The 17,584-nt window shown below is 44.3% G+C and overlaps 1 protein-coding gene across 6 annotated transcripts in view; it reads right to left on the bottom strand.

Moving 5' to 3' along the window:
• The window catches only part of HIPK1 (homeodomain interacting protein kinase 1), a 98,805-nt gene that overhangs the window by 61,874 nt on the left and 19,347 nt on the right, over nucleotides 1-17,584 (bottom strand). For all 6 annotated transcript variants that reach the window (XM_030221851.1, XM_030221853.1, XM_030221854.1 and 3 more), the window contains exon 2: nucleotides 12,415-13,495. In XM_030221851.1, the coding sequence (XP_030077711.1) occupies nucleotides 12,415-13,493 (1,079 nt within the window). In that variant the 5' untranslated portion in view covers nucleotides 13,494-13,495. The remainder of the gene's footprint in view (nucleotides 1-12,414; nucleotides 13,496-17,584) is intronic.

Here is a 17,584-nt window from a genome sequence, read left to right as displayed (position 1 = left end):
GTAAAACTTTTACAATTTGGAGGGAGCGAGGGGGGACCTTGCAAAACAGAGCGAGGGAGGGAAGGACCTTGCAAAACCAAGGGGGGGGGGGGGGACCTTGCAAAACGGAGCGAGGGAGGGAGGGTCCTTGCAAAACGGAATGTAGCTTTTAAAACTACATTCGGACTATAAGACACACCCCCCCCCCCCCATTTTCCTCCCAAATTTGGGGGGGGGAAAAAGTGCGTCTTATAGTCCGAAAAATACTGTACATATTCTCTAGCTGTTGTGATGCTCTGCAGATCGAGGCCAGGGTGCTAAGCACTGGATTTAGAGTGAAAAGATTGCAGATTGACAGGGATGCCCACATATAAAGTGTCCATAACATCCCATGACATAGTCACAAAATCACAAGATCCAGGCCTTCTCAACGCAGTTCCATCAGGTTTTCTGGATACCCACAATGAATATTTATGTATTTCACTTGTATCCCACATTTTCCCACCTATTTGCAGGCTCAATGTGGCTTACAAAGACCAGTTGTGGCATCGCCATACAGGCTGAAGTATACATTTGGTGTTACAAAGAAGTCAAGGAAGACAAGAGGATTTGATCAGGTAGTTGTAGAGAGATACATATGCATATCAAGGAGGAAGTGCATGCCACTATCATGTATATTCATGGTGGAAGACTGGGTTGAGAAGCCCTGCATTGATCTATCAGCAGCAGCTTTCAATAAAAGATTTAAGATTCCCTGAACAAATCCTGAGGATGAAGTAACTTTTCCTATGGAATTTGTGCTGTGTAGGAAGGCCTGCTGTCTGTCCCTAAGACCCACCCAAGCCTTGCAGACTTTATCAGGGAGCCACACACCTCCTTAGCAACTTCCTGATAGGCTCAGCCAGAAGGTTAAAAAACAGCTGGACAACCAACGCCCATAAGCAAGCTGCTACTATTATTACGACTTATTTCTATAGCGCTACTAGATGTACGCCAAAGCTCTCGTTCTTTTCTCATCCAGACACAATGTGCCTTAGTCAGTCAGCCGAGGTTTCTGCTGAGTGACAGTGGGAGCTGTGGATGCTTCTTTTGCATCTGAAATTGGAACTTGGACTAATCAGGCCAGAGCTGTCAGTTGCATCCTGCTATTACTTGAAAATTACTCCCTGCCATAGCCCAGCATTCCTGGGAGGACCTTTAAAAGCAGCATGGTATTGCATTTAATTTAGAGCAGCCATGAGAGGGTCTCATTATTAAAGAGAAAAAGACTACCACAGGGAGAAGAGATCAAAGAGAGACATTTAAGAAGGGAAATCTGAACTCTTAAGAAGAACAGATCACATCAGTGGAAAGTGCTGGCCAACTTTAAAAATGGAATTAAAAATATAGCTGGACACTGCTACTATATATGGTTCTTGACCGTCCATACCACCTTTTGCACTGCTTACCTCCGCATAACCAACTACACAAAGCAGTGTTCTTCAATGCAAGGCCCAGGGGCCAGTGGTGGTCCCCATCTTCATTCTGGGTTTTTTTTTCTGCTACTCTCTGCCTCTCTACCCAGGCTCAGGACAGAAGAGTTGCATGCTTCTCAAACGACAAAGAGAACGCATTGACAAATGCAAGCCTCTTTGAGAATACCCCCAATTGATGACAACCTTATGTTTTGCACACACGCCTGCCAACCCGTACCCACCTCCAGTGAAATAAATCATTCTGCAACTCCGATATTAGGGCATACAGAATTCAGGGGCACTTCAGCTTCTAAGAAAGTGTCCAAGACTTAATGCAGGGCACCTATACTGACGTGTTCATTTTCATCGGGATATGGAAGGCTAGAAGCCAGTCTCCATGGCGGCAGGGTGGTAGGGCGGTATATCTGTCTATACATAAAAAAATATTTCTGAGACGCTGTAGGATGAAAATATAAACCCAAGACAACATTCCCATTTGTTTCTAGAAGCTGTTAAAAGAACCACAATCACTAGGAGGGTGGCTGTGATACTGTACATGCACAGATCCACTTCAAAGAGAACGGAAAATGTTTTGTGATGTTTTTATAACACAAATATATTTTTGAAACAAAAGGGTACTTTACGGGTAGTGGAAAAACAATCAGTAAATAACTGAGGGCACCCAAGTTCACCTGTAATGGGAAAATATTTGCTTAGCAGAGTACTTGGAATTTCAGAGAGGAAGCTGGGTGCAACATGCTTGTTACTAGGGCTATAAACAGTAAACCCAAACAAACTGGCAGGCCAAATTCACTACCACCTTCTCTATTTAATAACTATTTCTACTTTTCTCCTGTGAATTCCAGCACCTAATGCTGCCAAATTCCTCCAGCAATGCCAAAAATCACACTTAATCTGCCATTAAGAAAGAATACATGAAAGAGTAATGTGTCTCCGAGATTTACTCTACGTACCTTAAGTGTACTAATGCTTTGTTTAAAACTATGCAAAAAATATCAAAATGGTGCAGAGGCATAAAGGCAACATTCACTGGAAGGGATCCACCTCCTAACGAAGACTCAGGGTGCACATGCACAAGGTCTTGGCAGATAGATAGGAAGAGGATTCAAAGGTATCAATGAACGAAACGTGCCATTTTAGACCAACAGGAGCAGGTAAATAGAATTACAAAAGGTGCATGAGTGAAGCTGTTGAGTCTGAAAGGAAAAAGCTTCAACAGAACACCGGCTAAAGGTTTAGGGAATTAGAACAACATCAAAGAAAGAGATGAATGAAATACTGCTGAAAAAAAAAGGTCAAAATAGTTTACATCTGGAATGAAAAAGAGACAAGTACACATGTATAGAATATGGGTATCCTTGCTTCAAAACCAGATAAGACTAAACTGAGAAATTATATTTTAAAAATGTATTTTGAACAATTATTCATCTGCAACTTTACACCAGAGGAATATGAACCCCTGCACTTAAATTGATTGGCAGAAATTACATCTGGATTATGAATTACCATTCTTGAAAGAAGTATACAGCCAAGATGCTGTCACACACACACACACACATCCCTCTTCACGAGCTAACGACGAGGGACAAGTGCAACACAGTGTACTGAAAAAAATGATTAAAGTTATTCTACTAAAATCCCACCTCTCCAGCTCATGCCACCTCAGCTTCCTCCCTTTCTGCCAGCCTCTCCCCCACCCTGACGCCAAACCAACCAACTCTGGGTATTCTACTGTTCTTGGTGGCTGGAGCCACACTGACCCAGCAGCCACTGCAACAGGAGCAATGCTTGAGCTCTCCCTTCTCTGCACTTCAATGCAAGTAATTAAAGCTAATTTAAGTCCCAGTATTTGAATTGCTCCCAATGTGCCTCCAGCCCAATGGGGAACCAAATTACCTGCATTGCTAGAGCTCCACCTGACCCACTTGTCTCCTTAATGCCACAGCACTAGGTAAAATTCTTTCGGACTGCCCCACAGAGAGTAGTGCTGGATCTAATAATTTTTATGAGTGCGGCTGATGGGGAGGAAGATGAAGAAAAGTCCGCTGGATGACAAGGAAAGGACCTAGACTCCTCCAGATATGCTCCAAGTAAGCAACTGACCTCAGCAGGACCCTGGATACCCCCTCCGACCACTGAAACTCAAACTGGGCAGCCAGTTTTCCCAACTGAGCCTAAGATCCAACGCCACCAAAGAAGTTCTCAGCTCCACAGTATCCCTATCACCATTTCCTTAAGACAGAGAATTCTGAACAGCAAAATGGCTGAAAGGCATTCTTATAGGGCAGAGCTCACAGATCTTTGGTCTTTGTCTCCATCTGCTGACTGAGGGGCATAAACCATTCATTCTGGACTGGTCTGACTGACAAAAACGAATGTATTTTCAGGAAGCGGTAACAGAAGAAATAAATTTAAAACATAAAACTAAAATTTAAGAGCATAAGAAGTGCACGGCAACAGGGGTGGATTTAGGACGGGGGAAATGACTGATTTTGAGCACTAGGCTCAGAAATAAAGCAAATAAATGTATAAGCCTAACTCTTAAGCTCATAAATTAAGATCAATTTTCAGCTGAAAACTTAGGGGCCCTTTTACTAAAGGGTTGTCGCACAAATCCAGAACTAGCACCCTGCTATCGCAGAAGCCAGGCGGTAGTTCCCACCCCCAGTACGCACCATTTCCGGTGCTTGGTGGTGGAGATGAAAACGGTAATGGAATTCAAACATGAGTGGGATAAACACAAAGGAATCCTGTTTAGAAGGAATGGTTTCATGGAATTTTAGCAGAGATTTTGTAGCCACGCCAGTAATTGGAAACAAAACGGGAGCTGGGCAGACTTCTACAGTCTATGCCCTGATCGTGACTGAATAGATAGGGATGGGCTGGAGTGTAAATTTTAAGGGGCTTCGATGTTAGCTTCAGAACTTAGTACAAGAACAGTACTGGGCAGACTTCTATGGTCTGTGCCCTGAGAAAGGCAGGGACAAATCAAACTCAGGTATACATATAAAGTATCACGTACCATGTAAAATAAGTATCTTGTTGGGCAGACTGGATGGACCGTACAGGTCTTTATCTGCCGTCATTTACTGTTACTATGTAAATCCAGAACTAGCACCCTGCTATCGCAGAAGTCAGGCGGTAGTTCCCACCCCCAGTACGCACCATTTCCGGTGCTTACCTGGCTGTAATGGGGAGCATCACGTGCTAGCCAGTTACCATCAGGTTAGTGCAGGAACCCTTACCACCATGTCAATGGGTGGTGATAAATGACCCCCCCCCCCCCCCCCCCCCCCCCCCCGAAATGGCCATGTGGCAAGTGGTTCACTTACCACACAGCCATTTTTTTTCCAGGAAAAAGACAGCCTGTGGTAAAAGGGGGCCTCAGTGACCATCGAAAACACGTTCTGACACTAGCGCAGGCCCCCTTTTAACGCAGCTTAGTAAAAAGATCCCCTTAGGCTCTAAAGCTCAGCTAAAATAGAGCACAAGTTTACGAGCTCAACATTGTTTAAATATTGGGGCCTTGCTTTAGGATCTGGGCCGTTACACTACAAAGATCAGATAAAATCTAGCACAAAAAAGGCCCGTTTCTGACACAAATGAAATGGGCGCTAGCAAGGTTTTCCTCGGCTCCCCTGCAGCCACCCATGCCCAGTGACCCTCCTCTCCCCCTGCAGCCACCCATGTCCAGCGACCCTCCTCTCCCCCTGTGCCCACTGCAGCCACCCATGTCCAGCGACCCTACTCTCTTCCCCAACCCCCCCTCCTGCAAGCCATGTCCAGCGACCCTCCTCTCCCCTGCAGCCAGCCATGTCCAGCGAACCTCCTCTCCTCCTGCAGCCACCCATGTCCAGCGAACCTCCTCTCCCTCTGCAGCCACCCATGTCCAGCGACCCTCCTCTCCCCTGCAGCCACCCATGTCCAGCGAACCTCCTCTCCCCCTGCAGCCACCCATGTCCAGCGAACCTCCTCTCCCCCTGCAGCCACCCATGTCCAGCGAACCTCCTCTCCCCCTGCAGCCACCTATGTCCAGCGACCCTCCTCTCCCCTGCAGCCACCCATGTCCAGCAAACCTCCTCTCCCCCTGCAGCCACCCATGTCCAGCAACCCTCCTCTCCCCCTGTGCCCACTGCAGCCACCCATGTCCAGCGACCCTACTCTCTCCCCAACCCCCCCCTCCTGCAAGCCATGTCCAGCGATCCTCCTCTCCCCCTGCAGCCACCCATGTCCAGCGAACCTCCTCTCCCCCTGCAGCCACCCATGTCCAGCCAACCTCCTCTCTCCCCTGCCCCCCTCCTGCAAGCCATGTCCAGCGACCCTCCTCTCCCCCTGCAGCCACCCATGTCCAGTGACCCTCCTCTCCCCCTGCAGCCACCCATGTCCAGCGAACCTCCTCTCTCCCCTGCCCCCCCTCCTGCAAGCCATGTCCAGCAAACCTCCTCTCCCCCCTGCAGCCACCCATGTCCAGCAACCCTCCTCTCCCCCTGTGCCCACTGCAGCCACCCATGTCCAGCGACCCTACTCTCTCCCCAGCCCCCCATGTCCAGCGACCCTCCTCTGGACATGGATCAGCTGTGAGGCATGTCTCCCCCCCCTCCCCCCCCCGGGTTCTGAAGTTGACATCATAATGGCTACGGTGATGTCAGCCTGATCTACGGAGCCTAGCAGACCAACTCGGAATGAGCCACGGTCCCAGGCAGCAAGTCAGAACGTTGGAGGTGAGAATTATTATATAGGATGACCAACTACTAATCAAAAGCCTTAAAAGAATAACTTGCAAAAATGTCCCTCCCCCCCCCCCTCCCCCAATAGCCAAAGGCTGCTTTAAGGACAATTTAAAGCACTTCAACTTAAATAATTCAGCTGACCGTAAAAAGGCAAAAATCAATTTTTCCATTCACTGTTCTTTTCCTTAGTTCAGCTATGGGTTTAAAAGGTTTGAAAGCTTCCTTTAGTTCTTGACATAAGGGAATCATGATAATGAAAGAAAAACTGGGGTGTTGCTGTGCCATTCTTCATTAGAACTACATACTTTACAGGAAAGTAAATTTTGGAATTTTTATTTTTTAATTTTATTTATTTTGAAGAAAGATAGTCACAATGGGTGCACATCCTCTCTCCAACAATTCAAATCAGACCTTCAGCCTTTTCTTTTTTTCTGATGCCTACGGCTAATGCTGCCGTCTAGTTCTATTTGTGGGGAACCTGCCGGCCAACCCGACTTACACATTTCCCTCCCCTTTTGTGAACCCCCCCAACTCTCCTATCAAATACTGTAATTCAATCCCCCTTTCCGCCTTTCTATTTTCTACTATATTTATTTATACACTTGATATACCGCAGAATTGATCCTTGACAGGTGACTAAAGCGGTTTACACCACCAAATAAAATTTTCAATAATGATGAAGGGGGGGGGGGGGGGAGGGAAGGGAAAGAGAAGGAAGGAAGAAAGGGGGAATAAAGGGAGGAGGGGGAGAAACCAGATAAAGGGCAGAGAAAGAGGCATGTAAGATGCTCATACAACATGTTTGATGGCGGGATAGAAATCCTGAATACGTGAAACTAAGGAAAACAAAAAACTAAGGAAGGAAAGATCAGCATAAGACCGAAGACGACACAAGAATCAGTAAACAGCATGATTGGTATATTTAGCTCACCAGCTTACACAGATGCATTAAGGTTTGGCATCTCAATAGTGGTTTTTATTCTGCCCTGTTGAGCAGGCAGCCGCAGCCAGCCTTAGCCCAATTCCTCATACCAGTGCTCTCACTCTTGACCAGCTAATAAGCGACAAGGCAGAGAGGAATTGCTGGTATTTTCCTGCTGCAGATCCTGAAGCCCTGTAGTCGGAACTCTACCACTGCTGGCAATGGGCTTGGAAGAGGGGGAAGGAAAAGAGTCTAGCAATGAAGTGCTGCGGACTTAACCCTCAGTTCCTGAGGTAGGGGCACACCTGACCCACAGATGTTCTATAAATCAGCGTTTCCTCCAAGTCAGAGCCTGGAGTACCCCCCCCCCCCCCCCCTTGAAAGCCAGGGTTTCAGGATACCCATAATGAATATGCATGAAATAGATTTGCATATAATAGAGGCAGTGTATGCAAATCAATTTCATGTATATTCATTGTGGATGTCCTGAAAACCTGTCTGGTAAGGGAGCACTCCAGAAAGGACTTGGGAACACTGCCTTAAATGATACATAGCAGCTGATCAAGCAGTACTGGAAGCAGGTCACAGCAGGCCTCTGCAGTAATTGAGATGCAGCTAGTCATACAGATTACATACAAATTATGTAATAAGCTCTTTTCATAACCAGGATCTAAACTGCAAGCACAGGCTGTTTTACCATTGAATACAGGAATAATTGTATCGACGCATAGTCCTGACAGGGTTACTATGAACAGGCTTTAAAAATGTATTTAATCAAATTTTTCCACTGGTGTGTACAGCCTTGTACTGAAAAATAAATTACAAAGTGATCAACGGCTCATGACAAAGGATTCTATTAATCTTTAGATTGCACGCAAAACATTAACAAGATTCCCTTTTCACTCACTAGTTTTCAGTTATTTCATTTGCTGAAATAAAAGATACATTTGAAATGGTAAAACCACTTCCTCCACAACCAATCAACTTATTCAAAATATTACCATAAGCACATAAGCATTGCCACGCTGGGAAAAGACCAAAGGTCCATCAAGCCCAGCACTCTGTCTCCGACAGCGGCCAATCCAGGACCCAAGAACCTGGCAAAAAAAACCAAATTTAATAACGCTCAATGGACTTTTCCTTCAGAAATCTGTCCAGACCCCCTTTGAACTCAGCAAGGCCAGCTGCCGTCACTACCTTCTCCGGCAATGAGTTCCAGAGTCTAACTACGCGCTGAGTAAAGAAAACCTTTCTCTGATTCATTTTAAACCTACCACATTCTAATTTCATCTTGTGTCCCCTGGTTCTATTATTGTTAGAAAGCGTAAACAAACGCTTCACACCGTGAATGGTGGATATGTGACCTTAGGGCTGGTGTCACACACCTTTAAATTCAACTAAACTTATAAAATAAAATATCCATCTTTATCAGAGGTTTTCAACCCAGTCCCTGGGACACACCCAGCCAGTCATGGTTTTCAGGATATCTCCTGAATTCAATGGGGATATCCCCACTGGTTTTCAGGATATCCCCAAGAGTACCACTTGGAATTTCAACTTGAAATTTTACAGCTTTCTTTGTTGAGTGGAATGAGATTAGAGACTTCTTAGCGTGACCACCCAGCCTTTTTGCGCTTTCAAAGATGTCTGCATTGCGATCTCTCACAGAAGTGCTGTTTCACCCCTCTTAATTGCAATTTTGAGTGCCTGAGATATTTTACTAATTGAAAGTTTTTGACCGGCGGTTATGAAATAACCCGGTTTAAAGTAGTATTGTGAATTCTAAAAAACTAACATTTCTGATACTGCTCGGGTGGCTGAGGTTTTTCTTCTATTTAGTTTATTCTACACCGCCCAAGTGCTTATAAGTGATTTGTTTCTTTTCCACAATTACATTGATCCAATTTGTTAGCAAATTTTTAGTTGTGGAAATTTTTTCCCAAAAAGTGCTGTGTAAAACTACCATTATTTGGGGAAAAAAAAAAAGGGTACCAGCTTACTGTTAATGATGTCACAGTGATGTAGACTTTTGTAAACAATAATCTGAATAATTTGCATTATAATCTGAATAATTTGCATTTGATATGATAATTTACAGATAATTTATTTAAAAGCATTTTGGATCGAACAACAATCACGGGCAAGGTGTCGGCAGCGGACAAAGTGAGAATTCAGACACTGTGTGAACGTTTCAGAACACAGGCAATAGTGGCTACGTATCATCATGAGAACTGGAAGCTGAGCACCATGAAGAAAATTTGACGGCGTGACTGCAAAATTCGGACAAATTGTTAATTATACTGTTTGAATGGCGTTATTTTACTGTGTCTTATCTTGGACGTTTCTAATATGCACAAATCACTAGGTAGTAATACTAAAATGTCATAATGTCAACATAGCCTGTGATAATTAAATGTTGAATAGTAATACTTAAGCGTGACGCGACAAGTACATAATATTTCTTGTTGAAAAATTCAAAGCGGTTGCTAAGAACTATGGGGGTAGGGATTAGGTTTTTTTTGCCTCGGTGTGGCTCCTGCCGCTGAGAGCAATTGAACAACCAGAGCGGGTTGGTTCGGCGTCAAGGCTAGGAGAGAGGCTGGCAGAAAGCAGGAAGCTGAGGTGGCCATGAGTTGAGTGTGGGATTTCAGTAGAATAATCATTTGTTGCACTTGTCTCAGTGTCTCCCTTGTCGCTAGCTCATGAAGAGGGATGTGTGTGTGACAGCATCTGGGCTGTATACTTCTTTCTAGAATGGTAATTCATAATCCAGCTATAATCTACGCCAATCAACTCAGATGCTGGAGTTCATATTCTTGTGGTGTAAAGTTGCAGATGAATAATTGTTCCAAAAAAAAAAAAAAGATATAATTTCTCAATTTATACTTAGCTGACTTTTTTTGCCTTTTTTTTGAATACACACAAACACATATACACATACATACACACATGGAAAGAATGGTATCTACACAGAAGAAACAATCTAGGAATAACGTCAAGAAACCAAAAAGAGCTAGGTACTGCAGGTCATACTCGGAATGATTTAATCCATCTCTAATTACAATTCTGAACAGCTATAAGGCTGATCAACCCAGATCTGGAACATCTGGTCATAGCTGCCTCCTCGGGTACAGAACAGAATTAAATTCCTGACAAGATTTCACAACTGCCTTCATGTGAGTCGCTTTAAAAACAAACAAAAAAAAAACCCATAACGAACATTAACATTAAAAAAGGAAAACAACCTCCCAGAACCCAGAGTTTAGATGTGGCATAACCAATGCATTCAGTGAGAAAGACTGAGGAAGGTTTGAATGTGTAAACATAGCAGCATTTCCACATGCCAGCAGCAGATTTTTCACAACCGCAGGTTTTAAAGAAAGCCAGTTAAGGATCCAAGATAAAAAAAATGCATTCTGACTTTGAGGTAGTCGTCAATAACCAGAGAGGTGAGCCCATTTCCCCCCTCTTCATCATTTCAAACCCAGGTGCAAACAAGCATATAACTGACAGTTATGCCTGACGTGAAGCAGGTGTAAATGTCAAAGGACAACTATATGTGTACTGTCATTGTAAGACAGGGAAGATAAATATACCACATGCCCACCCGGATGTGCCACCTGCGTACTTTTAAAAGCAGTGCCCCTTAGAAGTGTATATTGATACACAAAAGTGAAAGAGCTCCCCTCCCAAAAGTATGCATTTTTCTGCAGCCTTATTTATTTATTTCGATTTTGCTCACACCTTTTTCAGTAGTAGCTCAAGGTGAGTTACATTTAGGCACACAGGGTATTTCCCTGTCTCTGGAGGGCTCACAATCTAAGTTTGTACCTGAGGCAATGGAGGGTTAAGAGTGACTTGCCCAAGATCACAAGGAGCAGCAGTGGGATTTGAACCGGCCACCTCTGGATTGCAAGACCGGTGCTCTAACCACTAGGCCACTCCTCCACTTCATGGATGTGTTCAGGAAGCCTTTTGTAGAAAACCCTGCAAACTCTGAACCACCTGTTTCTATTCTAGATGCCCCATACTATTATGTCGTCAACTACACACAGAGCACAAAGGAAGAAAGCATAAGGTCAAAATTAGAATGACAGCTCCTTGATGGAGATTTTGCTTTGGGGTGGTTCTAAGGGCCCAATAAAGGAACCTTGAGTCCTCCTCTATTTAAGGATACCCATGATGGCGACAGTTACTGAACCTACCACACAAATGGGGCTCATTTTCAAAGCACCTGGACTTAAAAAAACTTCCATAGGTTACTATGTAACTAAGTCGTGTTTTGAACATACACCTCCACCTATCTCACCTAGAGGGCAACCAAAAGTGCTTTTTTCCAGTTTCAGCCAAAACCTAATCTGCAGCTGAAGATTATCACTCAGTTTATTATTATTATGACATTTATATCCCACATTATCCAGAAAGTATGAGATTCAAATTAATGATTACAAAGAAAATAATATATTACCCTGATAGAGATAATGACACCTTATAAAATATATATATAGTAAGTGAACTTCAAAGTTTGTAAACTATTAAGTCGTAAAAGAATAAGAAGCTGGAATTTTATAGTTTGTTGGGATAAACTTTAGTGAGATGGATTTTGAAATGAGTTTGAGAAGAAATGCAATTTCAATAATTTGTGGAATAGTAGGTAATCTGAATGAGATCTAATAGATTCAACCAAAATTGACCCTGCCCTGCCCCCCCCCCAAACAGCAGCAGCCTTCACTCCCTCCATCGAACAGTTACAGCATACACTCACTCCTCCATTTCCCCCCCCCCCCTTCCTGAACAGAGGAACCCCCCAGGTCAATCTTAAAGTGCTTAGTGGTCTAGTAGCATAGGCGGGGCAAGACCAATCCCCAGTCGCTCATGCCCATGCCAGCTCCAATCTCAAAATGGCAGCTGCAACCTTCGGCAGCAGTCTCGCGAGATTGCTGCTGGAGGTTGCAGCAGCCATTCTGCTAGTCGAATACAGACTTCAGGCTGGTTTCTGTGCCACAACTGAAATTCAGTCGGCCTCTAATCTCACCACATCCAATTCCAGCATTCAACATGAGATATTTTAACACTTTCACTGCACGGCAGCAGAAGCCACTGCAGACTTTACAACAAGTTTAAATGAGCACAGTATGATTTGTTTTCCCTGCATCCCTTATTAACTGTTCATGAACAGCTATTTGACAAAAGAAAAAAAAAAAACCTTGCAAATTCAGTACAATGTTTATAAGCTCTCAGCCAAATTATTTGCTAGAACAGTTGATAACACACAAAGAGCCACTGCAATTTGCCAGATTTACTGTACCTGTAATAACGAGACTGCAAATACGTTGAACACACTGCTTTTGACACGTGACTTGCTGAACCAAAATCTATCACTTTCACTCGATAAGGCTGACGTACGGGATCCACCAACATAATGTTCTCTGGTTTCAGATCAGCATGGATCAGGCCCAGGCTCTTCAGTTTCATCAGTGCGGTGGCCACCTGCTGCAGGATGGGTCGTATGTATTTCAAAGGCAAAGGGCTGAACTTGTTCTGTTTCAAGAAATCATACAGGTTCTGTTCCAACATTTCAAAGACAAGACACGTATGGTTCTTGTGCTGAAAGCACTCATAGGACCGGACAAAGTTGAACTCGTCCGCATTCTCACTGCTGAGGCGGGACAGGATGCTCACTTCAATCTGTCCCTGTCTAGCATAGGATGGGTGGTTCTTTAAGATTTTAATGGCTACGATCTCCTTGGTGCTCCGTTTCCAGCATTTAGCCACCTGTCCAAATGTCCCTCTCCCCAGAAACTCCAAAACTTCATAGCTATTGGTCATGGAGCAAAGGATCTCATGTTGGACCAGCTGATAATCTCCCTCACCGTTTGAGCTGCTGCTTTTCGTGGATACGGTGGTGGTCGTGGCAGCAGCACCCACCGCAGTTCTGTTCTGCAGCATCAGAGGTGGATGTTCCTCGATTATCTGCACGCTTCCGTTGCTGTCCACCTCCTCACTTTTCCTTTTCAGTCCACATTTTTGGTAGGGTTCTAGCAAAGTAGCGTTGCTTCTGTGCGTTAAGATCTGGCTGCTCTGGAAGGACGTCGTGGTTCCGTCGCCTGTGCTGTCAGCAGCCGTGACCACGATGTGCTCCACAGCGGCGGCAGGGAGGTGCAAGTTCTGCTCGTATGCACTTATGTTGAAGCCGGCTACTTGGTGAGAGGAGCTGACTTGACCTTGTGCCGCTGGAAGGTTTTTGTTGCGTGGATAATACTTGCTGCTGTTGCTGCTCTGCCCTGAAACATCCCAGCCGGAGGGCTCCACTTTCAGTTTCTTCGCGCTGCTGAAGGCACTGGACGATACTGACAGAGGAGAAAACACCTGCAGCTGTGATGCCATACCTAGGGGGGGGGGGGGAATTAAACCAGAAGACCAATTAGCTACATCCAAAATAACAATAAATGAAATTGGCACATCAAATTATTTCACAGTTTTAAATACATACAGCTCTGTATTAAGAAATAACGTTCATAGGAAAAGCAATATCCTTGAGACAATGACCTTGGCAGAAGACATCAGAAATGGATCACTTTAGCTTTAGAACATTTCTAATAGCACTTAATAGAGAAACACAAACAATATAACAGAGCAAGGCCACTAGGCCTAAAGTTTCCTGCCCTGTTTACTTCCTGGTGCAAATGCCACAGATCCCAGCTAGTTTCCTGTTTCCCCTAAGGATCCTATTCTTATCCCAGAGCTTAAGAAAACCCTACTTCTGGGGAAAATGTTCCATATATCTATCACCCATTAAGCAAAAACAAATAGTTTCTTACGTAACTATAAAATCCCACCTCACTGGAACGTCATATCATGATCTGCTCTAGAGAACCCTTTGCTCTGAAAACAATTTGCTTCTTGTGCATTTATAAGTTTCAAGTATCTGAATGTCTATCATAGTCCCCTCCCTTCCTCTTCCCTAGAAATGAAGATCTTTTCTGTCTTTTTATCCTAAGAACTGCTGAGAAAGCAATTGTCTGATGATGACAGTTTGAAGCTTCAAAAGGCAGGGGGAGACTTCTGATGCAAACGCTGATCCAGACTGTATCTCTCACCAGCTCACTAGGCTTATAAAGTAATCATTATATACCATCAGCAAGGGTATTATCACCCAAAAGGTTCAAGAGTGCACTTGTACATCCTAAGCCAAGCAAATACTTCTGGAGCCAAGTGGGATGGAATAATACCACCAAGAAACTTCCACATCTCTAAAATCCCTTGGTTCCAGAAGCTAACAGCCTACACTCTCAGTGAAAGCATCAAAGCATTTCCTTCATATTTATATTCTGACACGTTCTCCCTCTATATAAGTACAGAAGCTACTTCAGAAGCTTGATTTAAAAAATTATATATCTATCTTTTTTATCTAATACATCATATGCAACCAGTAACAAATAGAATGATTATTCCTGGGGGAATTCTGCACCATCCAGAATTCCCCCATCCCCAGAACATGCAGAGTTCTGCTCAGTGCCAGCATCAGGTCTTTATCCCCCACCCACCTCCCCTGCAGAGATATCGAGGTAGGAGGAATTGAACCGTTGCACATCAGGTCACTTCCTCTTCCTCTGCTGACTTAGACCGGACTATTTATGTGAACTTCCGTGGACCCGCAGTTCCTATAAACAGTAGAGTCTAAATCAGTAGAGGAGGAGGAAGTGACCCGATGTGCTGAGGTTCACTTCCTCCTCCTCCTTCTACCACCTGCTCTGTGCGAGAGAGGGGGAGAGCCAGCTCCAGGAGTACAATGAAAGGGGGGAGGCAGCAGAGAAATATGAATGTGCCATTGGGAGGGTGGGGGAGACTGGAGCTTGACGGGGGAAACTGAAGGACATTCTGGGCCTTAGGATGGGGAAATTCTGTGCAAAACCTCTACAAATAAACAGCACAGAATTCTGCACAATTTTTAAACGTTTGGCTCAAAATTCTCCCAAGAGTATAATATCTATGTTCCTTAACGGAAGTTACTATTTAAGAAGTTCACATGTATAATAAAGACATCAGAGTAACTAAGAAAAATTAAAATCCTACACATATACTAAAACTATATAGAATGGTTCTTGGAATAACCAGGAGGAGTAACCTAATGGTTAGAGCATGGTGAGAAAAATGAAGTCCAATTCAAATCTTACCACAGCTCCTGGTTTTAACTTGAGCACAACTCTTGAGCCCCTCCACTGCCTCAGGTGCAAACTTTTTGATATGTAAGGGTATGGAATATATCATCTTTCTGTGGTTACAATCAAAGCGGTTTACATATTATATACAAGTACTTCTTTTGTACCTGGGGCAATGGAGGGTTAGGTGACTTGCCCAGAGACACAAGGATCTGCAGTGGGAATTGAACCCAATTCTCCAGGTTCTCAGGCTGCTACACTAACCATTAGGCTACTCCTCCACTCTGTAAACCCTCTGAGAACAAGAAAATACTAGCTGTACCTAAATGTAATTCACTTTCAGCTACAACTATAACAGAACTGAGCTAAATTCAAAAACCCTTCCCCTTTCCATTTATACTTTTACATGCTCTGTACTCTACGGAAGGGGTTCTCAACCTTTTTTTCAATCAAGACACACCTGATAGACAATGCTTGCATCAGTGACACACTGCATACATGATCTTCATGGACCTTTGGTTTGATGTACATCAGTTCTTGCGTATTAAATGTAAACATGCTCTCATCCACAAAATCCTTATTTCCTACCAACAGGTGCAGATAATAACTAGCACATTTTCTCCATGAAAATTACCACACCAAAAAAAAAAAAATTCTGATTCTCACTTCATCTCAGTAATAGCAACGTAAATCTCTCCACTAGCAGGTACATTGTGAAATACAAAACCTGAAAAAAAAAATCCTAACATACAAACAGTAAACCTGTCATAGAACAGTGACCTTCTGGGGTCCCGCGGTTTACTTAAATGTAATTCCTACGATTCAAACAAGAACCCTACTTAAGGACGGGTAGCACTACAAATATTACACAGGGTCTCGTGTTCTACACAGAAACTACATACAAACAGAATACCACACCTCGGTCACACACAAAATACAGACAAACCCATACCAAATACAGAACAAGGGGTCACAAAAGATAAAAACTGAACTGGAAGCCCCATGAAGTCAAGTACTACTAGATAAGAGAAATAAAAACAGAAACGTATTTCCTCTTGTAATCAACATAATACAAAGACATCCGTGATGCACATTTCCCAAAGCTAACATATTCCACCACATACATTCAAAATAAAACACTTTTTTCTACCTTTGTTGTCTGGGTGCTTTATTTTTCCAAGCCTGTTAGGCCCAATTTCTTCTTTCCTATATTCTGCTCTCTTTGTCCATTTGTCCTCTTCTTTTCAAGTACAACATCTGCCTCAGATATATTTCCTCTCTTTCTTGCTCTTTTCTGGCTGCTCACTCAACTTTCCATCTCCTCCTCTCACCCGCTGCCTCTCCTGTCTTGTTCCTGCCCTGGCCTATTCCCTCATCTTTCACTCACTCTCCATTACTACACCTTTTAACCTCTGCACTTACCATCCTCCTGTCGCTCATCTCCTTGAGAACCCCCATGGCCCCTCCAACATGGTTTCACCATGCCAAGCATCTCCTCTCCCTTCTTACACTCTTGTAGCCCAGCATCTCCCCACCTCTATCCTCTACCCCTATGGCCCAACATTTCCCTGCCCCCTCCCTTCCCCTCCACCCCTATGGTCCAGCAACTCCCTGGCTACTCTCTCTCTCTCTCTCCTGCCCTGTAATAGTCCAACACTCCCTGTATCTTCTGCCTCCTTCCCCTTTATGGTCCAGCAATTCTCTGTCCCCCGTCTCTCCCTTTTCCCCTTATTTACATTTTGCTCACCTTTTTTTCAGTAGTAGTTCAAGGTGAGTTACATTCAGGTACACTGGATATTGTTCGGCAGCTTCATGTCGTCCGTTCCCCCACCCCCAAAAAGTGCAGCTTGGAGATGACAGCTGACTCAGGAAACCCAGCCTGGTGCCTGGAGACATGGCTACACAAATCCTGATGCCATGCGCCTTTCCAAGTTGTGTAGGCAGCAAACTGCACACCTAAAGTGAAAGCCTCCTAAGTGTGGTTTACCGCCTACAAACTTGGAAAGCGCATGGCATTGGGGTTTATGTAGCTGATATCCTGTGGGTGCAGCATCTCTCTCCCTTCCCCATCCATGGTCTTCCATCTCCACCTATGGTCTGCACCATACCTTACTCCTCTCTTCCCAGCCCCCCCCCCCTCCTGTGAGTCCAGCACCGCTCCCCCTCTTCTTACCTGTGTCCCCACCTGTGCCTGCGAGTCCAGCACCGCTCCCTCTTCTTCCCTCATCCCTGTGCCGCCCATGAGTCTAGCATCATTCCCTTTTCTTTCATCACCCCCCCCCCCCCCCCCCCCGCCTACCTTCTCAGGCCATCAAA

This window comes from Microcaecilia unicolor, chromosome 12, assembly GCF_901765095.1.
Source record: "Microcaecilia unicolor chromosome 12, aMicUni1.1, whole genome shotgun sequence".
NCBI classification, from domain to species: Eukaryota; Metazoa; Chordata; class Amphibia; order Gymnophiona; family Siphonopidae; genus Microcaecilia; species Microcaecilia unicolor.
Note: the sequence above shows the minus strand (reverse complement) of the source record. Positions and strands in the feature narration are given on the sequence as shown.